The sequence below is a fragment of the Narcine bancroftii genome, chromosome 12, assembly GCF_036971445.1.
Source record: "Narcine bancroftii isolate sNarBan1 chromosome 12, sNarBan1.hap1, whole genome shotgun sequence".
Classification (NCBI taxonomy): Eukaryota; Metazoa; Chordata; class Chondrichthyes; order Torpediniformes; family Narcinidae; genus Narcine; species Narcine bancroftii.
The window spans coordinates 9,323,281-9,349,643 of record NC_091480.1 but is presented as its reverse complement, the minus strand read 5'-3'; the positions used below and the strand labels follow the sequence as shown (position 1 = coordinate 9,349,643).

General features: G+C 44.3%; 1 protein-coding gene across 2 annotated transcripts in view; it reads left to right on the top strand.

Annotated features, from left to right (window-relative positions):
* The window catches only part of pkd1a (polycystic kidney disease 1a), a 196,815-nt gene that overhangs the window by 125,065 nt on the left and 45,387 nt on the right, over positions 1–26,363 (top strand). For both annotated transcript variants that reach the window (XM_069906488.1, XM_069906486.1), the window contains exons 27-34: positions 5,088–5,283; positions 9,879–10,049; positions 13,549–13,692; positions 16,159–16,369; positions 17,136–17,262; positions 17,711–17,824; positions 19,243–19,283; positions 24,708–24,907. In XM_069906488.1, the coding sequence (XP_069762589.1) occupies positions 5,088–5,283; positions 9,879–10,049; positions 13,549–13,692; positions 16,159–16,369; positions 17,136–17,262; positions 17,711–17,824; positions 19,243–19,283; positions 24,708–24,907 (1,204 nt within the window). The remainder of the gene's footprint in view (positions 1–5,087; positions 5,284–9,878; positions 10,050–13,548; positions 13,693–16,158; positions 16,370–17,135; positions 17,263–17,710; positions 17,825–19,242; positions 19,284–24,707; positions 24,908–26,363) is intronic.

Genomic DNA, 26,363 nt, shown 5'->3' with positions numbered 1-26,363 from the left:
CAGAAGGCAAATTTCATGTAATATTACATGTTCTGCCACAAACGAGCCTGCAGCTGATGTGGACATTACCCCTCCATAAATCTTCGTCCGCGAAGCCAAGCCAAAGAAAGAAAAACATGTTCTGTACTATTACATGACAACAAAGGAATCTTGAACACCCCTTTGATTCATTTTTCCACTCACCCAAACTGAAGGGTCATTTATACGAGCCAGTTAATCTTTGAGATGAGGGAGAAAACCCACACGGTCACAGGGAGAATAAAGACCCGAGGTCAGAATCGAACCCAGACCATCGAGACAATGGCAGAGAACAGGCCCTTCAGCTCAATTCATCTGTACCATAGAGCCCTTTGGCTCAACTTTCCCATGCCAACCAAAATGACTACGTTCGGCCCTTACCCGTCTAAACCCATCTTATCCAGGTATTCGTCCATTTTTTCCTGAAAGACTTCAGTAGTACCTGCCTCAACCACCTCCTCTGGCATCCCGTTCCATAAACCCACCACCTTCTATGTAAAAAGTTACTCTCAGGTTCCTGTTAAATATGTCCACTGGTTACTGAGTTCCCTGCTCTGGACAAAACACTCTCTGCCTTCACCCAATCTATTTCTCTCATGATGGTGTCCACCTCTATAAGATCACCCTTCATCCTCCTGTTCTCCAGCCTGCTCAACCTCTCCCTGTAGCTCAGGCCCCCGAGTCCTGGCAACATCCCATACATCTTCTCTGCACCCTCTGCAGATTGACAACATTTTTCCTGTATCACAGTGACCAACATTCCCTGATATCAGGAATTCAAGCAATCAGCAAAAAAAGTTGCAAGAAAAAATAGGTTTTAAAAAAAAACACAACCGGGAGTTTAAAATTGGCATGCCTCACCATTAATCCACCAATCGCGCAACATATTGGTGTGGCTCCATTCGGATCACAGTAAAATCCCTGGTATCTGGTATCTATCCACCAATCCCCCATAGGTGCCGAATATCAAGGATTTCAATGTGATCCAAATGGGACCACATCAATGTCTTATAGAACTGCAACATGACCTCCCAAATTCCATCCTCTGACCACCTGTGACACCACTTTCAAGGTACTGTGTACATGTACTCCCTGATCCCCCTGCTCTACAACACTCCCCATTTTGGCATTCCAGGCTAGTCCTATTTGGCCCATATCCTTCTAAAACCTTCTGGATCACCACAGCTGTAAGAAAACAGCTTGTGAATAATAGATTTTCTTCGTTTCCCCTTTATCTTTTCAGCCAAACTGCAATGTTATAACTGGTATCTAGGGTCCTGTGGATAGAATGGTCCTTTGCACAGAGTTGACCAGAATTTTGGTGAGGATCATTCCCATTTGTCACCTTCCGAGTGAGCAGACCTTTTCTTACCCACTGTTCACGGTGAGTGGCTTCCACGTAAAAATGTTTCACGGATGAAAATTGAAGACTTTTATTCCATTGCCCTTCTACCAAGATAATTATGTTTCCAAAGAAAACAGATGGGGAGGTTGTGGTTGAAAGAATGATCTCAAGCACCTGGAGAGATGGGGGAAGGTGCTGGAATCTGGAGCAAAAATCAATCTGCTGGAGAGACCCAGCAGATCGAGCAGCATCAGTGGGAGAAGTTGTTGATGAAGGGTTTTGGAGTCTTCTCCCACTGACGCTGCTTGACTCACTGAGTTCCCCCAGCACGTGGCCTGCCGCCCTTTTATCTACAGATGCTAAGTTTTCCATGCACTTCATCGTTCTTCAAAACATACCTCTTTGATGGACGGTCGCTGCTCCCGGATCAGCCCCCTCTATGTCGGGGGGACTGGATGCAGATTGCCTTTATTGGGCATCTTTGCTCTGTCCGCTGAAACAGCAAGGAGCTCCCAGTGGCCAACAATTCCACTCCCCTTTACCACTCTGATGTCCATCCATTTCCTTGTGTACTGGCAGGGTGAGGCCACGTGGATATTGGAGGAACAGCACCTTGTATTCCATCTTGGCAGTCTCCATTATCAAATTAAAATAAAGACACAGTGATGTTTTTACTTCTGCATCTGCAAACTTCTGTGTTTTACATCATTGTCGACCTCCAATGTCCAGTAGCTCACACCCATGCACCTGCCACTGACTTTCCCTTATCTCTCTGACCCCATCCCCCCTTCTCTTTCCCCCTCCCACCTTCTTTACCTGCCACCTTCCTTCCTTCAGCTCCTCCCACCCCATTCTTTTACCTATCAGAGAGCACTTTTCTCAGCCCTTTGCCTCTTTCCCCATCACCTCCTGGCTCCTAACCCCCCCCCCCAACCCCCCCACCCCTTTATTCACCTACCAGCCTGTGCTATTCCCTAAGAAGAGCTTTTAGCCTCGATAATTTAAATTTTGACACACAACACGGTAACAGACCCTTTTGGCCCATGCTGCCCAATCACATCCATTTGATCTTCAACCCCTGGTACAGTGGGAGAAAAATGGTGCACTTGGAGGAAACCCTCGCAGACATGGGGAGATCCTGCAAACTCCTTACACGCAGTGCCAGATTCGAACCCCAGTCGCGGGCGGCGTAATAACACTCTTCTAATTGCTACCTTAACTGTGCCATCCATAAGTTGAATGTCCGTCTCTTTCCATGGACGCTGCTTGACCTGTTGAGTTCCTCCAGCACTTTGTGTGCTGCTCTTTGAGGCAGGTAACCTCGAGGACATGAGCAGAAATAGGCCATTCATCCTATCAACTCTGCCCCACCATATAATCGTTTTCCCACTCAGCCCCACTGCCCGGCCTTCTCTCCATAACCTTTCATGCTCCTGCTAATCAAGAACCCCTTATAAAGCTCAAGGACAAACTTTATTAGGGTCTGAGCTGCTTCGGGAAGTTCTTGCCCACATTAAAGTTTTATTGCTGCACTGATCTGTTCAACCATATAGGAGCTCAGAGGAAATTGGCTCAAATAGAAGAGGTTTTTGAAGTTCTGGCGCCTGGTTTTAATGAGGTGCAGAATCTGATGCAGTCATATTCAATAAGCCAGAGCAAATGGCTTCCATATGGTTGCAGAGGGTGGAAATGATGTGTGTCTCCCATTTAAAGCCTCTTGTTTTGCTGCAGTGCTGAGTGGTTTTGTTAAATCTTTTCCGTGTGATGATTCCTTTTGCTCTGGGCTGCTTCGCTCCAAGTCATTTTATCCACAGCTGGCGCTGTTAACTCTCACAAGCCCAATGGCATCAGTTGGCCTCGCTAATAATGAGAGTGTGAATGCTGGAATCCGGGGCGGAAAAAATCTATCTGCTGGATGAACTCGAGCAGCATCCCTGGAGAGAAAGAGCCTTTTTATAAAAGGTGGCGAGCAGGGAAAAAAGGATTTCTCTCCATGGATGTTTCTTGACCTTAGCTTCTCTTGCTAGGCCAAGCCGTTGGGTGTATTTAAGGCTGAGATCGATAGGTATCTGAAAAGTCGGGGTATATAAGTCTATTGGGCAGGGGAATGGGGCTGAGTGGGAGAATGGATCAGCTCGCGATAGTTATAATATGAACGTTTACTCTATGACGCCGCTGCAAACACCAAATTTCATGACAATAAATTCTGATTCTGTCTGATGCCTGTGATGGCACTGGCTGAGTTCACAGCACCTCCACACCAGACAGTGATGCAACCAGTCAGAGTTCCCTCCATGGTACACCTGTAGGATTCTTCAGTGATGATCTCAAACTCCTCACAACGTAGAGCCACCGGTGGGTCTTCTTCATGATGGCATTGACATGGAGGCCCCAGGACAGATCCTCAGAGATGTTGACGCCCAGGAACTTAAAGCTCTTACACCCTTTCCACTGCTCACCCTTCGATGAGAACTGGATCATGAGATTGTGATCTCTTGACAAGCACACCTTATAAATTAAATTGTAAAGATTGCAGCAACATGCATAGAGATTATAGTTTAATGTGAAATATTAATATATATAAATTGGAAAGGAATGTTTTATTAGGTTAATTATTTTTAAAATTTTAATCTGTGTCCTGCTGCTACCGTCCTCCTCTTGTCCACCTGATGAAGGGTTCTGACCTGAAATGTCAACCATTCCTTTTCTCCCATTGATGCTGCTTAACCTGTGTTGTTCCTCCAGCAGATCGTGTGTTGTTCTAGTTTATTGGTGATTGTCTGGTGACAAGGGAGTTTCTAAGTCTTGATGAGGACTCTCCCTCAAAGGATCTAAATGTCAGATCAAAATCCCAAACCACAACATTCAGTGCTGGGTCTAGCTGAATCACCGAATCAGCGAGGCCATCTGTTTAGCCGATGAACATTTGTCAGGAACAGAATCCCGTTGTAACCCAGGGATGCCTGTACTTGATTCCCAAAAATTCTGTCGCACTGTGGGCAATAGGAGTGAATCTCAGAAATGCGGCCATGAGCAATGAGTGTTCAACAAATGTGTACAGAGGACTAATATTCTCATCCTTCAACTGTGGGAGATGGCTGGCTGGCAGTCGATGTGATCACATAATTCTCCTTTTCCAAAAGTCAAACTGAACCCCAACTCCGCTTTAAAATTATTTTTTTTTAAATTTAGAGATACAGCATGTTAACAGGCCATTTTGGCCCACAAGTCCATGCTGACCAATTTACACCCAATTAACCTACAGCCGTGGTACGTTTCGAATGTTTTGTCAGCTCATAAGCACAAGGTTTCTTGTACAAACTTCAGAAGCCTTCCCAGATCTGAGCTTTCCCACTGTACAGCAGGGATTCATGAAGTAACGGTTGTTAATGATGTTTCTCTCCCCCTTGTCCTTTCCCCTTCCTGACCTCCCCTCCTGCGATCTCCTCCTGTTCCCTATCTCCTTCCTTCTTCCTCTTTCCCTTGCTCTCTTTTTTGCCTCCTCACTCTCTCATTTCTCTCCCTCCCTCTCTTTTCCTTCCCTTTCTCTCTCTTACTCTTCTTTCTCTTCCTTTTCCCCTCCATCCCCTTCTATCTCCCCCGTTTCCTCCTTTCTCCCCCTTCTCTATTACTCTCTTCATCGTCATCTCCCTTCTCCTCTCTCAACATTCCCCCCCCTTCCCTTTCCCACCCCTCTCACTTTCACTCTCTTTCCTCCATTCAGCCTTCCTCCATCATAAGGAACTACATTGTCCTCATCACTTGTGGCATCTGCTTTGTCATCTACGCCATCTCCGCCGTCATTGTCCGGAGACTGGATCGGATCGACATCAGCCGAGCGGGCATCATTCCGCTGTGTGGAAAGGATGGATTCTACAAATACGAGATCTTAGTGAAGACTGGTTGGGGCCGAGGCTCGGGTGAGTGGTGCCTGCAACTCACTCAGGAATCATTCAGACTCCGTGATCTGAACCACAAGATCTTTGTTAGCCTGAGAAAGGTCCACAAACCTTAATCCAAAGGCTGAAGATTTTTGATTGGAGTGGGGACCTGCCTTTTATAGAAGAAGGGTTCCAGCCAAGCATGGACCATTTGTTTCTCATCCCTTACTGACCCTTTATTCCCCTACAAATACTTTATTAACACAAATACATCAAGTTAATTAAATAAATTTAAAACATGAGTTGTAAGACAACTATACGTCGATATTAAAATGTTGTTATCCCTATCTAGGATGGAGTGTACACCCCATGGTGCCCAAAGCTCCTGAAACTCCCTCCGCGGTTCCTGTGGATACTGCACGTTCCCATTCCAAGCACACCCAGATGCGAACATAGGCCCCGGAAGATAGCCATTGTAGGAGGAGCCCATTGCCATTCGCTTCAAGAACTCATGGATGGCCAGTTTTGTCAGGCCCAAGAGCAAGGCTACCAGAATGTCCCCCTCCCTTCCCACTGCCCCCCCCCCCGCACTAAGTGGACAAAGATAAAGAAGGTGGGGCTAAAATGCCACCAGAATGCGAGGAGCAGCCCTTCAGAAAGGCGAAGAGGGGCTGTAACCTTGCACACTCCATGTATATATGGTGCACAGTCTTCTCCAGCCCACAGAAGTTGTATGCAGCTGGGAGATCCGTGCACCGACCTAGAAACCCTAAGTCCCTGATGTACAAGAGTCAGATCCATGCTTAGAGGGGATACCACTGGGGACTCCTCAACCCTCCCCCCCACCCACCCCCAACAAGCAGATGGTGACACCGAGCACCAGGGCATGTCCAGGCAATGTACCAGGGCATGGAAGTGGAAGGTGTGGAGCAGTAACCCATACGAGAACTCACTACCCGCCTCTCAGAGTGGCACATTGGGTGTTGACAAGAGGTGGCTTACTGACCCTTGAATTGTGTGGCCGTTGGTGGGGTTGAAGTCTCATGTAAGCCAAACCAGATTTCTTGCCCTCAAGCACGATTTGCATAATTAACACAATCCTGTTACAACACCAGGGATCAGGACCGGGGTTCAAATTCATCACTGTCTGTAAGGAGTTTGTATGTACCAGTGTTTTTGGTCATTTGGGTGTAATTTGGTGCCATGAGCTCATGGGCCAAAAGGGCTTGTTACTGAGCTGTATGTCTAAATTTAAAAATTTAAATTTGTCATTAAAATCATCTGAGATGTCCACTTTTGGAATACGACTGGATGTGTCGTGTGCAGGTGTCCATGTTTTGCGGTGCATGTGTGTGTGTGCTTTGCACAGCTGTGCATGTTTTGTGTGCAGCCACGTGTTTTGTATGCGTGTGCACGAGTGTGTGTCCATTGCTACTGGAGCATTGAAGAAGAGAGCACTTTAAAAGTTCAGATTTTTCAAAGTACTAGTGCACTTGTGAACGTGGCAGCTGGGACCCCCAACCATGCATCTGTGGTGAAGCTTACTCAAAGCCCCATTAATGTTCCATTTAAAGACCCAGGGCTATTATCATTGGGATGAAAATAATAGAAAGGTCACTGTGCAATAACACTGCACTTTTTATTTGGCATGGCGTCTGCATTGCAGCAAAATTTCAGCCGACGTAGCCCAGCCAGAGGGGAGATGGCATTAAGCACCTGTTATCCATCAGGTCCTGACACCCCGGCAGCCTGTCAGGGGAGAGGTTGTGGCATAAAGGTAATAAAAATAGAGTGAGAGCCCAGTGAAATGAATCATTTTGTTTAGGTAAGGCATTCACTGTAACCAATCTCTTGTACCCTATGAAAGGGAGCTGGAGTAACCCAGCAGGCCATGCAGCATCCATCGGAAGGAAAAGGCAACCAATGTTTCATCCTGAGGAATCAGGAAAATCTGGTAGACACCTGATTAAAAAGGTGTGGTGGGGGGGGGAGGTCTAACTCTATCCTTCATGCAAGATTGGTTAAGTTGGGCAGTTTCTTCATGCACAGGGAAGGAATTGCGTTCCCATAGTTCCCCATTATATGCTGCCAATTCTGTTCACATCAGCACATTTACCTTAATCTGCCTGCCTTTTATTCACAGACCTTGCTCTCTCATTCTCACTTCACTGAAGAGATGGTCAAAACCAATATTCCTCAGTTGTCACTCTTGCACATTCAATGACAGAGGCTTCAACCTCGAGTATTGTAGTTTAGTTTAGCTTTCTTGTCATGTTATTTCCTGGTACAGCGAGAAGAGTTCTTCTGTGAGCAGTCTTACAGGTGAAATCTAATGTACATATATCTTTGTGACATAAAAGGACAAGAGCAGCGTTGCAGAGTGTAGAATTACAATAGAACAAAAGATCAATTTGTACCAAGCAAGGGCACTATTGTGGGGTTCCTTCAGGATCCCAATGGCTGCGGGGAAGGAACTGTCTGTTGCTGTGCACTTTCATACTCGAGCCTTCTCTCTGATGGGAGGAGGGAGGGAGGAGAGACCCGGGGTGTGATGGTTCCTTCAGCCTGTTGGCTGCCATTCCTGGGTAGTGGGAGATATAGATGCGGCCTGATGTTCTGAGCTGAGAGCACAACCTTCTGTAGCTTGCTCTGATCTTAGCTCCCATCCCACAATGTGATGCATGCAGCAAGTTTGCTTCTGGTGATGCACCTGTAGAAGTTGTTGAGGGCCAAGGGGGACATGCCGAACTTACCTCGTCTTCTAAGAATTTAGCGAAGCACTGGTGACCATCACATCGATGTGGTTAGTCCAGGTTATATATATATTTTTTTTTAAACCTTTTGTTTCATCTGGATGGTTAGTGTAGGAGTTAGCGCAACACTATTATCGTGCCAGTGACCCATGTCTGTGAGGAGTTCCTACATTCTCCATGTGTCTGTATGGTTTTCCTTCAAGTGCTCCTGTTTCTTCCCACCCTCCGAAATGCACGGACATCTTGGTTACTTGGGTGTAATTGGGCGGCTCAGGCTCGTGTGTCAGAAGAGCCTCTTATCAGGGTGTATGTCTAATTTTAAATAATATATTTCTCTCAATCGAAGATAAATTTTCATTGGGATGAAACTTAAATTCTCAACGCATGGAATGCTCCACGTCCATGCTGTAGTATCTGGTCTGTTTTTCTTATTTACCCATGGACTCTTTGGGCTTATTTGCCCAAAGAATTTCAGGGTTGTATGTGGTGTCATGAAGGTACTCCGACAAGAAATCTGATTATGAACATTACGGACAATGGAAGCAGTGACTTATCATGGGCTCATTCAGTGGGCAGTAGAGAAGCAGCCACCTTGTTGTGGGTTAGGAGTCACAATGAGATATGGATAGCAGATCTAATTTCTTGTGGGAGTAACAACCAAGTTGCTGTTATTGACTTGTTTATTCCAGCAGTTATTTAATTGCTTGAATTTAAGTTCCCCAGCCATGATGGTGGATTTTGAGCCAATGTCAGGGTCAACCATCCAGGCGTCTGTATTAATGAGACATGCATCAGACTGCAGATGCTGGAATCTGGAGTGAAAAACACAGTCCTTAATGCAGGATCTCAACCCAAAGTGTCCATGATTCCTTCCCTACCCCAATCTGCTGAGTTGTTTCAGTGGTTTGTTTATTTTTGTTCTGTACTATTTAGTTGACCACTACTTAATCTCAGTGCTACCATATCCCTGTTGGCATTCATTGAAATTTCATAGGAACACAAGAAATAAGAGCAGGAGTCAGCCATCTGGCTGGTTGAGCCTGCTCCGCCATTCAGTAAGATCCTGGCAGATCTGATGATGGGCTCCTTTTCCCCATATCCCTTAATTCCCCTACTGTGTGTATTTAAAAAAAATCTATCCAACCTTGTCTTAAATATATTTACTGAGGTCGCCTCCACTGCTTCAATGGGCAGAGAATTCCATTGAATTATTTTCTGATTAGTACTACACTAGAAAGAGGATGTAGTCGTATTGCCCCACCATCACTACACCCTCCTGTTCCCTCCTAATACTCAATGAGTGTAAAGCTTTGTTGAGCCATGGCAGGCAGGATAATGGAAGATGGTTACTGTTAATTTACCATTAAACATCAATGACAAGCTTCCACCCAATGTCTAGTTGAGAATTTCCATCCTACTTGGGAACATCTCCCACTGAGCCACATGATACTTGGCCTTTGAATCTCCAGCAATCTCAGAATCTCTATTACATGTAGTTTTATTTATTATTGTTGCCTATAACCAAGATGCAGGGAAAAGCTTTTCTCTTGTGTGCCTCTCAAAGGGAGCTATCCCATCCTGGCACTGTCTAGCAGAAAATGAAAGGAGGTCCCTTCAGGGGCAGCAGGCGGTTGAGGACCACATTCCTTTCTCCTGCTGCCTCCAGCGCAAATCTCACCAAGCATCAGCAAATTCGCCCCCAATTGCAACGGGACCATGGGCTATTTTATTGACCTTCCTCTGGACAAGCAAGGTGACTTTCCACCCCTCATGAGATAGCTAGGATCTCATTTAGGTGGTCAGGACGATAACCAGGGTCTCGGACAGAGGGGGATAAATGGGTTGGCACCTGACATTTAATTGATCTTTACTGATTTACAGGGACCTCCTCGCACGTCGGAATCAGCCTGTATGGCAGGGAGGACAAGAGCAGCCATAGACACTTGGACAATGAGGGTGCTTTCCACAGGAACAGCGTGGACATATTTCAGATTGCAACAGACAACAGCCTTGGTAACATCTGGAAGATTCGCATCTGGCATGATAACAAAGGTATCAAAAGTAGTGACCAATTATGTTTAGCCACAAGTTGTATGAACAATGAAGCCACAGTGACAATAAAGCAGGATCCCAAGGCATTACCCGTTGTAGAGGCTGTCCAGCCCTTGAAGTGCAAGTTAGTGCAAGGAAATTCTCAGCAAGGCAGGCAGCATCTGTGGAGTGCTCAGCGTCAGAGAGGGCAGAGGTTGAGATTGGGAAGGCGAGAAGAGGAAAGGAACATCTAAAGTATTGTGCTTTTTTTGGCACATGAAGAAAAGAGAAAGTGTCTTTCATCAATGGGCCACAAGAGGCAAGGTCAGCGTTGCTGTGGAGAGAGGTTTTGGGGCATGGGCATGGCAGGAACCTGGCATTGAGTATGAGGCTGAGGAGGTGGAGATTCACTATGTATTGGACTGAGAGTTGTAGTCAAGGGGCGGATTAGAACATGAAGGGTAGAGAATAGTGCAGAGTTACAAAGACTAGCTAGAGGCATTGGGCCCTTCGTCAGACCTGATGAAGGACCCAGGCCCGAACCAATGGTTACCCTTTACTTCCTGTGGATGCCGCGTGACCTGCTGAGTTTCTCCACGTTTGTGTACTGCCCCTGAACTGTTGGTCTCCCCACTCCCAACATGTTATTTCTGCAGAAAAAAACCCAAAAACTTCAGAAGCAACCACACGAGAATCTGCAAACACTGCAGTTGAAGTAAAAACACAAATGCTGGAGAAATTCAGATGGTCAAACAGTGCATTTTATGTAGCAAAGGTAAAATGTAGGCAGGCACCTGAACAAAATGTTGAGGGGAATAGTAGGGGGAGGAACACAGACCCACTGACAGGAGGTCATAGATGGATAAGGGAGGGAGGGCACACCAGCAAACAGGGGAAGGGGGGATGGTTCTGTGAATGAAGAGGGAAGGGGGTGGAGAGCTGAGGAAAAGGGAGGGGTAGAAAAACGGGGAGTTGTCTAGCAGAAACCGGAAAAATTAATGTTAATGCCATCCGGTTGGAGAAGGCCTTTGCTCCTCCACTTTAAGGGTGGTCTTGGTGGGACAATACATGAGACCATGGACAGACATGTCAGCATGGGAGTGGGATGCAGAATTGAAGTGATTGGCTACTGAGAGGTCCCTGCCACTGGTGCAGATGGAGTGAAGGTGCTCAGCGAAGCGATCTCCCCGTCTGCGCCCAGTCTCTCTCTGACATAGAGAGGGCCAGACTGGGAGTACCGGATGCAGAAGACAACTCCCACGGATACACAAGTGAAGGGCTGCTTCGCTCGAAAGGTGTGTTTGGGGCCCCAAATGGTGGCAAGGGAGGAGGTGTGGGCGCTAGTGTGGCCCTTCCTGACGCTGCAAAACCTGCAGATGCTGGAACTGAGAGTGAGCAAAGAGAAGCTGGGGAGACTCAGATGGTCAGGCAGCATCCAATGGCCAGTCAACATTCTTACTGAAACTAAAGTGGCTCTAAACCTTCTGTTCAGTGCCCTATTACCTCTTGGCCCCTTCCCTCCACCTTCTTTTTTAATTTCCCCTTTATATACCTGACATCGCTCCTTCCCATTTTAATCTTGATAAAGGACCCCAACCAACGTTCTCTATAATAAATCTTATGTTGTGCAAATTTTTTTTCCTGTGATAAAAGTATGTGTGCACTGAATGCTTGTGCAAATGTAAACTTGAAAGTGCTTCAAGATCATTTTGGCCCATTCTCTCTCTCATGGCTGATAAAACTGAACTGGCATGTTTTACAATAATATAAGTGTGATTGCATTCCAGGAAGTAACCTGTTTAGTTAAGATTTTGTTTTAGGTCACTGACCTATTGTGCGCACATTGGTTCCCTTTGTGCGCTGGCTGCAAAACATGCACGCGCACAGCTTAGAGCAGTGGTTCACAACCTTTTTCTTTCCACTCACATCCCACCTTAAGCAATCCCTATGCCATCTGTAATTAGTAAGGGATTGCTTAAGGTGGGATGTGACCGGAAAGAAAAGGTTTGAAAACTACTGTTTTAATCGTACCTCATTGACTCGTTATGTGCATGGTTTCAGAACTCCAAAGGAAATGGGCCAATGACAATTTTTCTCAAGCCAAATATTTCAGTAACAATTAGGTCTAGAGCAGTGATTCTCATCTTTCCCTTCCCACCCACATCCCACCTTCAGCAATCCCTTACTAATCACAGAGCACCGATGGCATAGGGAATGCTTAACGTTGGATGCGCTTGGAAAGAAAAAGGTTGAGAACCACTGACATCAAGGGAACAGTGGTCCCAACACAAAATGCTGTCTGACCATTTCTAATCCATGGATGCAGCTACCGATAACTCTGCACTTGTTTTTAAGCCTGAGTTTTGTAGGTTCACGCTCCACTTCCGAGTCACGAGCAGAAAAATCTTGGCTCCCCCCTCAGTGCAAAGCTATTGGGGGCTCTTGGTACAGTTAGTGGAACTTCATTACCCACAGGAAGCATTTTCTTCAATGCCCAAGCCAATATTGATCTCTCAACCAACATTTCTAAAACAGATGACGTGTTCATTATCACATTGCTGTATGCAGGATCTTGCTGTGTAATGAGATTATTGTCATATACATTTGTACAATGTACAGACTCACTGAAATTCTTACATGCTGTAGGTACTAAGATTCACTAACTACAATAGTGTGTATTAATTACCACCATAGACCAAGTTAGAAAAAGATAATGTGCCCAAAACAGAAAGGTAAATATTCACAGTTGTAGTTAGTGCAAGAAAAAAAGGTGGTGTCTGTAATACAAACAGTCCTGAAAGGATGTGACACCAGTGACATAAATATATTGCATCTAGTTCTCGGATAGTGGCCTCCTCTACATCAGAAAGACTGGGCGTGGACTAGGAGAGCATTTCATTGAGCACCTTTGGTCTGTCCACTGCAAGAACGAGGACCTCCAAATGACCACCCATTTGAATTCCACACACCAACATGTCTGTCCATGGCCTCATTTTCTGCCAAACTGAGGCCACCTGCAAATTGGAGGAACAACACTTGGTATTCCATCTGGCCAATCTCCAACCAGTTGGCATTAACATCAACTTTTTAATTAAATCTCTCCCCTGTCTCTCTCTCTTTCTCTCTCTCTCCCCATATCCTGTCCTCACGCTCCCCACCCTCTTTCCTCCACTCTCCATTCAGAGTGTTACCCCTCTCCTATCGTGTTTCGGCTTTCTTCCACTCTCCCACCTTTCTCCTCCTCTAACATATTAGTCTGTGCTCTTTCTCATTCCCCTTCCCCTCTCCTCCTTCTTTCCCTCCCCCTATTCAGGCACCTGCCTGGTTTTTTTTTCTCATACCTTTGACAAAGGGCGCAGGCCCAAAATTTTGGTTACCCTTTACTTCCTCTGGATGCCACTAAGTTTCCCCAGAGTAGGCAGATTTCCCTGTTTAACTGTATAAATTCAAGCCCTTCTTTCTTAGCTCATCCCATGATGGGTGATCATTGCGCTAACTGCTTCTGCCCTTGTCTCAATAGGCCTTACCCCATCATGGTACCTGCAGCATGTAATCATTAAGGACCTGCAGACCAACAACACCTATTACTTTCTGGTGAATGACTGGTTGGCCGTCGACAACGATGGGAATGAAGGACGAGTGGAAAAGGAAGTCCTTGCTGCAAGTAAGTACATTGATTGGGGTTGGAGATTGGGGTTGACGTGACCATATCTCAGGAAGAGATCAATGTACAGCCACAGATAATGAGGTTCATCCAAACATAGTATCAAGGTTCCTTTTATTGTCACATAACACTTCATTAAAAGTATAACCTGCACGATGTACTTCAACTTTTGTCTGCCTTATGGCAGACAAAGACTTACCATCAGTGTTGCTTGGCATCCCTTACAGTATGAGAGAAAGAGAAGTAAAAGGGAGTCCCTTCAAATGACACTGAGTGTCCGTGGATTTGCCTCCAGCGCTCCCGCAGCCTCTGTATCCGCACAGACCCCTGTTCCACTCATCGGTCACTCGAGCTCCAGATCCAAACCCATGACATGATCAGGAAGCTTTCAGTGCTCAAGGCCCTACAGGATCCCTTCTTGCCCCCAGCACCCTCTCGAATCCTGGCTCCGATACCTGGTTCCCATGAACCAGTGTCCAGCACCCTGCAGCCCATGTGGGTCCCCCCGATGTAAGTCACCTACGGTCTGTGTGGGTTCCTCAGCCACTGAGCCCCTTATTGGTCCGCTGCCGTGTTCACCCTCCTGTAAGGTTGTCTCTTCTCCTTCTCAACCGTGGGAGGGGGATGTTCTCCCCATTACTAGTGCCCTGTGCTAGTCCACTGCTCCCCCAGGTCTACAACACCTGGAGGCCGCTGCCCAGCATAGGTGCCGCCATCTTGGGCACAGAAATCACAGTTGCAGGGTTTTTTAATTTAGAGCCTGTACAGAGCTGCCGGCATTAGGACCAGGTGGTTCAACCCTTCGTGGGAGCACTGTCTCCAATCTCCCGGGTCTGCACCAAAGACAGCTCTACCATTACAGCAGCTCCAGCAACGCGGCCATTTTTTTCTTTAGAGGAGGCTATTCAGCCCATTGAGTTGGTCCTCTATTCAGGTAGAGGATGATTATACCTGTATATCTGTGTGCTTTGATATCATGGCCATCAATGTATTTGTCCAACAAGAACCTCAACAGTTATAGTTTTCAAATTTTCAGTCAACTGCCTTATCTGAAAAAACTCAAGTAATGAGAGTTTCAAATTTATACTCTCTCTAAAATGCTTTGTGAATTATCGACCTTTCCCCCTTGTTCTGGACTGATTCCACTGGGCAAACTAATTTTTTCACGATTTACCTATTAGAACCATAGAACATTAACAGCCGAGAAAACAGGCCCTTTGTCCCTCTAGTCTGTGCCTAACCATTTTTCTGCCTAGTCCCATTGGCCTGCACCTCCATACCCCTCCCATCTATGTACCTGTCCAAATTCTTCTTAAATGTTAAAATTGAGCCCGCTTTCTCCACTTCGCACTCCCACCACCTCTGTGTGAAGAAGTTCCCCCTAAACCTTTTCCCTTTCACCCTTACCCCATGTCCTCTGGCTTATATCTCACCTAAACTCAGTGGAAAAAGCCTAGTTGTCTATACCCTCCATAATTTTGTAAACCTCTATCATATCTCCCCTTGTTCTTCTTTGCTCCAGGAAATAAAGTCCTAACATGTTTAATTTTTCCCTGTAACTCAGTTCCTGAAGTCCTAGCAACATCCTAGTAAATCTTTCTAAACCTAATAACAAAAGTTTTTTTAAATAAATGATTTTTCCCTGTATGTACAGAAATCCAGGTGCGTTCACACAAAATGCCTTGAATGAATTGTAGCATAGAATGTTTGCAATATTGAAGAGCAAAACTGTAGGAGCTAGGAGTGGGAGTTGGCCTTTAATCCCTTTGACCCTGCTCTGGCATTCATCGCAATCATGGCAAATCCTCTCACTTCTACCTCAGTGACGCTTTCCTGCACTACCCCATCTCTCTTCATCCCAGAAGTCTATTGATCTCTTACCTTTTATTAAATAGCTTCTGCCTCTTTCTCGGCGGAGTTCTTCACCTCTGCATGAGCTGGATGAAGTTGCAACCCGTATCCTTGTAGATCTAGCCCTAAGAATCTTTCAGTGCAATGAACTCCTGAGATGCAAAGAACTTTGAGTGGCTTTTGTCCATTACACGGAACATGATTAAACCAACCGTTCCTGAGAGATGTGCAATAAAGGCACAGTTATCTCCAAGGGGTGTTTGATGGACTTTGCTGGTCAAGTGTAAATATGGAATTAAACACAGGTCATTCACCCGTCAAGTTCATACCTCATTGTTTGCAGAGCAATCCTTCTACTGCTCTTTGTGACACCACAAACTATTTTTTTGGCCCAATTTCACTTTTGAAAGCAGCAGTTGAATCTGTAACTGTAATCCTATTCACAGTGAGTTCCAAAAAGCCTAACTCAATTTGTAACTTTTTGTCCTGCAACCTCTGCCTCTTTGGTTAATCTTGAATGTGCGGTTATGAAGCTGTTGGGTGTCTTTCTGTAGTCTTTTTTCTGGCTGACTACTCCTGCATCTTGTTCTTTGCCCACTGCTGACCCCTGCGCAGGTGAAGCTAAACTGAGGGGCTTTTCCCGCATCTTCATGGCGGAACTCCAGAGAGGATTCTCAGAAGGACACATCTGGCTGTCGATCTGGGACCGGCCACACCGCAGCTGCTTCACCAGAGTTCAGAGGGTCACCTGCTGCCTTTGCCTCGTTTTCCTCTGCTTCTGCACCACTGCGGTGTGGTATGGAGTTATAAGTAACAGAAGCATCAGGTACAGTCTTTGCAATCAGTCACTGTTGGGCCAATGAGAGGAATGTGAATGTTGATCCACGGTTTTCTGCGTGAGATTTGGGAAGACCACAAGCCTGTCGAGTCTGTATTCAATGAAATCATGGCTGATCTGGCCATGGACTCAGCTCCACCTACCCGCCTGTTTCCATAACCCTTAATACTCCGACAGTGCAAAATTCTATCCAGCTGTGCTTTGAATACACTTAAATAGGCCTCCTTCCCTGCTTCCTTGGGCGGAGAGCTCCTTGGATACACTTCTCTGTAAGAGAATGCATCTGCGTGAGGCACCGCCTCAAGAAGGCAGCCAACATCACAAAGGACCCCCCCCCCCTCGCTCTGGTCACAACCCCTTCTCTCTGCTCCCTTCAGGCAGAAGGTTCAGACACCTGAAGCTCCAAGTTCAAGAACAGTTTCTTTCCAATTACTATCAGTCTTGAACATCCCCTTGTTACACTATTCAGGGTCTACTTTAGTGCCACAAAAGGACTGTCTGCACGAATTCAGGCCGCTATTTTTTGGACTAGGATTAGTGTGAATATTTATCATTTCTAAATTCATTTTTAAGTGTATTTATTGACTCTTAATTTAATTCAATTAGTTTACAATTATAGTTTCATTTTGCAAGTACCTGTTCGGCTGCAGTATACAAGAATTTCAGTGTTTATTGTACAAAGTACAAAGAGTGTGAATATAAACACTACATCATCTTCAACATGAATATAACTTTTCCTTCTGACTTTGCACAGTGATCTTCCGGTGTCAGCGCTGGTCCCTCTGAGAGGGGAGAGTACGGCAGCTGGTGTTGTCTCCATCATTCTTATCTACCCGATCTACCTAATCATCATTCTGCTCTTCCGTAAATCTCGCAGCAGGGTAAGCTCATCCCCCATCTGGGATTAAATCCTTGCCCCGAGTAGAATGAATATTTATCTTTTTTTTCCCCACTTTAGAATTCTCTAGCCACTTTTATGGACTCTAAATTAATTCTCTTGGAGAGAGAGAGAGAGAGAGATGGAATGCATTGCTAGGGGTGGTGGTGGAAGCTGGTATATTTGGGACATTTAAAAGGCAAGAAAAATAGAGGGTATGGATGTGAGCTAGGGAATGCTTATTTTCTTGAGTAGATTTATATAGGTTGGCACAACTTCATGGGCCAAAGGGCCTGGTCTGTGCTGTGATATTCTACTGTATGTTCTATGCAAGTTCCCAAGCAGATATCAGATATCAAGACTCAAATGGAGGAAAGTTCATGATCAAGGTTTAAGGAAACAGTAATACAGGTACTAGATTCCAGAGACTTACACCATTATGTTTACTGTAGGCAACGATGATGGACTCAAGTCTGCATGAGTCGAGTGTGTTGGAAATTGATGATTACGTCGACCCCTCAACAGCAGGCAGTTCCTTCCTGACCTTTGCAGACAACCTGGAGGAGGTGAGTTTGGTTGGGGGGGGAGGGGTGTGGAGATCAGCGTGCCCTGCAGTGAATGCCCGCTGTCACGAGCAGTTAATCAGATGATTCCACCCCTAACAGACCGTGATGTAGCCAGCCAGCACACTCTCCACTACACCTCTGGAGAAATTTGCAAGGGTTTCCGATGTCATTGCAAAACCTCCTAAACTCCTGAGGAAGTAGAGGCACTGACCAGCTCTTTCTTCACGATGCCATTAATGTGTTGGGTCCAGGAAAGATCCTCTGAAATGTTGACCCCAAGAACTTAAATTTGCTCACCTTAATGATCATTGGATCGTATACCTCTGGTTTTTCCCTTCCTGAAGTCAACAGTCAGCTTCTTGGTTTTGAGTGTGAGGTTGTTTCTGGTGTACCATTCGGCCAAGTTTTCAATCTCCCTCCTGTAGGCTGACTCATCCCCTCCCTGTAAAATTACACTTATCATTGCTTCATTTTGATAACCATTATACTTATCTGTGCCACCTCTCAGTGAAATCAATTGTTTCTGTTCCATGAAATACTTCATGGCAGAGTTTCATAAATTTGCTCTGACAAATCAGAACATTTATCTACATAACAATCACCCATATTATGAATTGCAGTCAAATGCATAAAATAATTACTCTACAAAAGGAAACCATTATTCAGTGTGTCATTTTGTAAAAAGATTGAGAAAAAGATGAATCATAATCACATTTTATTTTTTTTTTAACTAAATGTTAATCAAATGTCAACCCAATCCATATAGAAAGCTGGAAATTCACTGTCAGTCAGTAACCTTGCAACTCCGTTGTTTGTGCACAGTAAGGCTGAACTTCAGAAACTGAGTGTGACTTGCTGGCTCTACCATGTAGTTGGACAATGTGGCACAGCTGATTGCAGGTGTCAATCGAGGCAAGTGGCCTTTAACGGGGGAACTGGGAGGGATGGAGAGAGGAGGAGAAGAAAGGCTGGGAGGAGAGGTGAGGAGAAAGAAGTCTGCTTCATCTCTTCTGCTGGGGCATACCCGAAGTAACATTGAGCTGGCACGTGAGATCTGCCCCTTCTCCTTTCTGCACCACCCAGCCAGGATGTGCCCTACCTTTCCACTCAACTTCCACATTGGCTGGCATAGTTAGCGGAGCTGTTAGTGTGACAGCAGGTTCAAATCTGGCATTGTCCGTAAGAAATATGTATTTTCCTCCTGTGACCGGTGTGGATTTCCTCTGGAATCTGTTTCCACCCAACCTCCAAAACATAGTGAGTTGATAGTTTGATGGGGTGTAAGTGGGCAGCATGGGTTTCATGGGCTGGAAGGGCCTTCTACCATGGTGTATTGTTAATTTAAAGAAAAGCCTTTCTAAATGGAGATTTTTTAAATGTTTAATTTTTAAAGTTTCAATTTCTTTTTTTCTGTATAGGATCACAAAGAGAAGCTAAAGTCTGATGTTACTGCAAAGAGGTGAGTAAAGCAGCTTCTTCTATGCATATTAGACTTCACCTTCTCCTCTCCAAACAAGGGAGCTCAAGGAGTCTATGGGTTCCTCCAGCCGTGGCGAATCTGGGACCCAACACTTGTAGATCTCCCTTCAAACTTTTGATGAGCAAAGACCTATCAATCTTCAATTTGTAGTCAGACGCTGACCCAACAATAGTTGCTTAAATTTTAAATTTAGACATGCAGCACGGTAACAGGCCCTTTCAGCCCACGGGCCCGTGCCGCCCCAATACCCAAATTAACCTACAACCCCCATATGTTTTGAACGGTGGGAGGTAACCGGAGAAACCTACACCGACGTGGGGAGAACGTACAAACGCCTTACAAAAAGTGCCAGGTTCGAACCTGGGGCACTGGTGCTAATAATGGTACTGCTAACTGTGCCATTGTTCCAAATTTCCACCAGGTTTTTCTGGGCTTCACTACTGAAATGTTGGAGGCTTGTGATGCAGCAGGGGTTGGCATGAAGTGAATAATGATGGTATGATGAGAGCTTATTGTCATATGCAGAGGTGCCCCAGACAGATGCACTGAAATTCTTGCATGCGACAGGGACCCAGATCTGCAAAGTGCAAAGAATACGTACAAATTAAATTACCACACAAGAGAAACAAATTTAATAAATGTAAAATGAAAGATAAATATTCACAGTTGAACAAGAAAGTCTGCAGATGCTGGGGTCGAGTGCAAAACACAAATGTGCTGGAGAAACTCGGCAGGTCACACGGAATCCAGAGGAAGTAAAAGGTAACCAATGCTTTGGGCCTGGGCCCTTCATCTGGTAGAAGCAGAAACCAGGAAGTTTGCGGAGGTTCAAGAGACTGAAAGCTGTTAGAAAAAAATCTGTGTGTGAATGTAGAGGTGCAGGATCTGTTTCCTGTACCATCTGCCTGTAGGTAGCAGTGTGAAGAGAGTGTGACCTGGGTGATGAAAGTTCTGGATGAAGTCAGAGGGAGAATCCTTTCCCTTATTGACTGAATATTGGAGCAGGGAGGTTATTAGTGAACTGTGTGTTGAAACCAGTAGATAGGGCACAGTGAGGGGAAGGATACAATGACACTGGTGAGGCTATGTTAAGGCTTATTAAAATCTTTCGAGGTTTGGAGAACTTCATTGTTTTTTTTCAATAATTTTTTATTTTTCACAAAATGAACCATATCAACCAAAATATGTACAAATGTTTCTCATTAAATTTACACAGTGGTCTTTTTTCCCCCCTTTCCCTCCCTCCCCTCGACCCACCCCCCTCCAAAACCCATAAAAATTGAACATTTACAATACAATAAAACCATAAAACAATATCTTCACACAAAGGAAAATAAACAAGAAAAATGCATCATCTATTTATTACACACTGAATCTAGTCGTTTTGTCTTCTTATCATTTTCATTCTCATTCTAGGGGATGGAGGTCGCAGGCAAGCTCTCTCTGATATGTTCCATGTATGGTTCCCAAATTTGTTCAAACATTGTGACTTTATTTTTTAAATTATATGTTATTTTTTCCATGGAATACATTTATTCATTTCCATGGACCATTGCTGTATTCTCAGGCTCTCTTCCATTTTCCAAGTTGACATTATACATTATTTTTCCTATCGCTAAGGCTATCATAATGAATCTTTTTTGCACTTTATCCAATTTGAGGCCTAATTCTCTACTTCTTATGTTACTTAAAAGAATTATCTCTGATTTTTTTGGTATGTTATTTTTTTGTAATTTTATTCAGTATCTGATTTAATTCTTCCCAAAACGTATTCACTTTCGTACATGCCCAAGTTGCATGTAATGTTGTTCCCATTTCCTTCTTACAGCGAAAACATCTATCGATAATGTTGAATCCCATTTTTTTAATTTTTGAGGAGTGATATACACCCTGTGTAACCTTGTGTTTATTCTTCATAGTTCCAGAACATAACTTTTCCCATATCTTTGTTTAGATCCTGTCTTCTTAGTAGCATGGAGTTTAACCTCCATCTATATGTTCTTGGTGGGATGTCCTCCAGTTCTATTGCTAATAATAGGGGTGAATGATCAGATAGTAGTCTAGCTTTCTACTCAGTTTTCCTGACTCTCCTTTGAATATGGGCCGACAACAAAAACATATCAATCCTTGAGTAAATTATGTGCCTACCCAAATAATATGAAAATTCCTTCTCTCTTGGGTGTTGCCTCCTCCATATATCCACAAGTTTCATTTCCTGCATTGATTTAACCATAAATTTGGCTACTTTATTCTTTTTGCTTGTCTTTTGTCCAGTTTTATCCAACATTGGGTCCAAATTAAGATTAAAATCCCCTCCTATCAATATATTTCCTTGTGTCTCTGTAATCTTCAAAAAAATATCCTGCATAAACTTTTGATCCTCCTCGTTAGGCGCATATATATTGAGCAAATTCCAAAACTCTGAGTATATCTGACACTTTATCATTACATACCTCCCTGCCGGATCTATTATTCCCTCCTCTATTTTGATTGGTACATTTTTGTTAACTAGTATGGCGACACCTCTAGCTTTTGAGTTCTAGGATGCTGCAGTTACGTGTCCTACCCAGTCTCTCTTTAATTTTTTTATGTTCCGCTTCATTTTGATGCGTTTCCTGCACAAATGCTATATCTATTTTTTCCTTCAATAAATTTAGTTGCCTCCTCCTTTTAATTTGGTTATGTATTCCATTAATGTTTATAGTCATATATTTCAACATGACCATCTTGTATCTTGCATACACCTCTTTTCCATCTCTTCGCCACCTCCATCCCCCTTTTCCCCATTTTCATCGTTAGTTTTCTCTTATTACACTTAAGGTACGACAACACATTTAAGACATAAAGTACCCCTGCAGTTCTCACATCCACAAATACCTTAACCCCAAAAGTTCCCCCCCTCTCTGAGTTGCCCCAAACCCCTTGCTGGGCAACCACAACTCCCCTTTTCATTGGATTGCGATCTTGTTCGCAGCGTCAACTGATTTTGCAATGACGGTTATTCCCCCTCTACCCAGCCCTCTCCAGAAACACTTTTTTAAAAAAAACACATATAACAAAGCTGTCTTTTTTCCCCCCTCTTACTCCCTTCCTTCTCTTCTCTTTTCCCTCTTTAGTTCTTTCCATATACATTGTTTTTACATCTTTATATATACTTTATCGCCGTTCTTCATTCTTGTTACATCTCTTCATCTCTTCTCCTGTCCTGCAAACGTTCTGCGAATTCTTGCGCTTTCTCTGGATCCGAGAACAGTCTGTTTTGCTCCCCGGGTATAAATATTTTGTACGGCTGGATGTTTTAATATGAATTTGTAACCTTTTTTCCATAAAATCAATTTTGCTGTATTAAACTCCTTCCTCCTCTTTAAGAGTTCAAAACTTATGTCTGGGTAAAAAAAATATTTTTTGACCCTTGTATTCCAATGGTTTATTATCTTCTCTAACCTTATTCCTTGCCCGTTCCAGTATATTTTCTCTTGTCGTGTATCTCAAAAGTTTTACTAAGATGGATCTTGGTTTTTGATGTGCCTGTGGTTTCAGAACTAATGCTCTGTGTGCCCTTTCTATTACCATTTCTTCCTGCCTTTCTGACATTCCCAGGACCTTCGGGATCCATCCTTTTATAAATTCCTTCATATCTGTACCTTCTTCACCCTCCTTCAGGCCCACTATTTTTATGTTGTTTCGCGTACTATAATTTTCCAACATATCAATTTTCTGAGATAAAAACTCTTGTCACTGATTTTTTTGTCACTTCCAATTTTTCTCTTAAGTCGTTTACTTCCATTTCTACAGCTGTTTCCCGCTCTTCCACATTCTCTACTCTTTTCCCTATTTCTGTCATTACCAGTTCTAACCTTTGCATTTTATCTTCTGTTCTTTTCATTTTCCTTTTAATTGCACTAAATTCTAAAGATAACCATTCTTTTAGTGATCTCATTTGTTCTTCAAAAAAACTTTATCTATATTCTGTTCATCAATTTTACCTTTTATTTTTGTCCATAAGTTTTACCTTCTATTTCTCTGTGAAGATCTTAGTCATCTTCTTCCTCTTCTTCTGTGTCTGTACCTGTGTTTGTGTCTTCTTCTCTTTGTGTCTCTGTCTCTTCTGTTTTTCCTGATGAGCTGCTCGTATCTCTTTGTCGGGCCTCTTCTTACTGGTTTTCCCCTCCTGGGCTGTTCGTCTGTTGTGCTTCCTGACATTGATCTTCTTGTCTGTCATCCTTCTGTCTGACTCCCTCATCTGTTTCATCACTCCCTCTTCTGCTGGCTTCCTTGTCCTCCAGCTAAGCGCCCTGGTGTCGGGCGTCCCTCAGCTGTTCGCTCTGTGACAGCCCGCTCCTCTGCTGAGCCCCCCTCCCGCCGGTGTCCTCTTTCTCCTTTGATTGCGCAGTTGCGCACTTTTGTTTGGCTCTGAGAGCCATTTTTGTAGTGCACTGGCTGGTGGGTCACGACTCCGCAGGGCAGGTACGGACCTCAAGGGTCGGGTGCTCCTCTTCACCTCAATGTCCTTTTCCTTCGTGCAGGTAAGGCCACCTTCTATCTTCTCCGGCGACTTTTCTACTTTTTTTCCAGTTGCTTTTACTTTCTCCTTCTTGGAAGCCATCTTCTTTCTCTTCTCTGTATCTTTATCTTCTACTTCTTATATTCTATTTTTGTTATGCTTTGCTTTTTTCTAAATTTTTTCCTATTTTCCTGGAGAGGGCTGGTTTTCCCCACCGGTCACTACTCCATCACGTGACTCCCTCGAGAACTTCATTGTTGAGGAATAACTGGGCACCTGTTCCCTTCAGAGGACAGTGAGATCACCTGAAGGTCTGGATAGTGTGAATGGAAAAGACCACCTTTTTGACAAAAAAGGATTGGGTTCAAGGGTCAGAGATGAGTTGAGCAACATCATTTCATGCCAGGCTGAGGGATAGTGATGAGCCTGTGGACCAGGAGCTGGGAAGGTGGGTAGTGGTGGGGAGGAGTCTCCTTCAACCAGCAGGTGAAGGATGGACCAAATGGTCACCGTGCTGCAGAAGCAACAGGGTGTAGCTGAGGGTGAGGGTATTTAATAAAGGGCCCTTTTAACACAAATTGTACCATGGTCCTATTCATAACTGCAGAAATACTTTACTATAAATAGAGTAAATATTAGCATAACACTATTCCAGTGACTGGGATCAAATCCGGCGCTATAAGTTCTCCCCGTGCCTGCGTAGGTTTTCTCCGGGTGCTACGGTTTCCATCCTCCAAAAAATGTACAGTTGGTGTATTAGGGCAGCTTGGGCTTATGCACTGGAAGGCCTGTTACTGTGCTGTATGCCTAACATTTTTTAGAAATTGGAAAGGTCACAATTTGTGACAATGAACATAATTCTACACCAATGTTAACACTGACTGCACATCTTTCCACAGTCTGCCTGGCTGGCCTGGTTATGACAGTGTGATAAATTGGCCAGACCTACTGAGTGACCAGTCCATTATGGAGAGCAACATTCCCAAGCTGAGGAGAGGCCGAGCGACTCGTCACCTTGGAATCGAGACGCAGCTGAATGACGACGAGCCCCTCCCCCTTGGCTACGAGCAAGCCCAGGCCAAAGCCTTCTCTGGCTCAGGTAAGCTCTGACATGGGGACCTTCCCTGAATGGGGAATCGAGGACTCATTGATAAGCAGAACTGTATTTCCATAGCACCTTTCATAGCCACGGCGATGTAACCAGTCAGAATGCTCCCCATGGTACCTGTAGAAAGTTGCAAGAGTCTTCGATGACGTAACAAATCTCCTCAAACTCCTCACAAAGCAGCCTTCTTCATGATTGCATCATTAGATTCTCAGAGATGTTGACGCACAGGTTAATCCCTTTTGAAGTGACATCGCTTTCGGAACATGGGGGACTTGGCGGCTGATTGACACACAGCAAGTTCCCACTAACAATAGAGTATTCGACCAGCCTTGGGTATGTAACAGCACCAGCTGCCAGAATTCTAGATGTTTGATATGTTGAATCCCTCAGGTAATTAAATTAAATAAATCTGCAATTTAATAAAAAGGCAAGTAGGGTTATTGTAACAATCCATCTGGTTCACTTGTTCCCCTCCAGCAAGGGAATCTACCATCCTTACCTGGTTTGGCTGATATCACTAGATCACAAGACCAAGGAACAGCAGGCCACTAAGCCCATTGAGTCTGTTCCATAAATCTACACTAAACTACTCGACACTAGTTCCAATTTCCGGCCTTTTCCCCTTATCCCTGAGATACTTGTCTGTTTCTTGTTTAAATACTCCCAGTGATTTGGCTTCCACTGCTGTATATGGCAGCGAGTTCCACAGATCCACGACCCACTGGCTAAAGAAGTTCTTCCCTAATATAGAGTCATACGGTACAGAACAGGTTCTTCTGCCCAACTCACCCTTGCTGACCAGGTTGGTGTTCTGGGCTAGTCCCATTTGGTCCATGTCCTTCTAAACCCTTACTGTCCACATATGCCCAAATATCTTTCGAACATTGTAATTCTACCCGCCCCTATATGTAACTCCAGACGCACTTATCTCTTAACTGCCTCCGCATCTCAGCGGAAATAAAGGGTGGACAATTAATGCAGGACATCAAGTGCCTTGAATTAATATAAAGAAGCAAACAAAAAAAAACCCTGCTTTAACTCCTGATGGAAGACCAAGTTTGTTGCTCAGTGGATTCTAAGTGTCTGAACAGGTCGACAGACTCTTACTGCTTAACAAATTTGGATTAGCACGTGAGCATCTCACAAGCACCTGAATTTAAATGAAAAGGCTGGCAAAAAAAAGCACATTGCTTTTAAATAAAAGAAAAACATTCCACAAAACTCCATTCAGTCTGACCCGATGTCCAGAGAGTCACTGATGCTCCTAGAGTGGAGTTTGTTTACACTTCATCAAAATTCAAGTTCAGGTTTACTGCCATCTTACTGTACTTATACAACCAGATGACAGTTCCCAGCCCATAATAATCACATATACAATAAAACCCCTGGTATCCGGATTTCAAGCAATTGATAAAATAAATTGAGGAAAATATGTTAAAAATTTTAA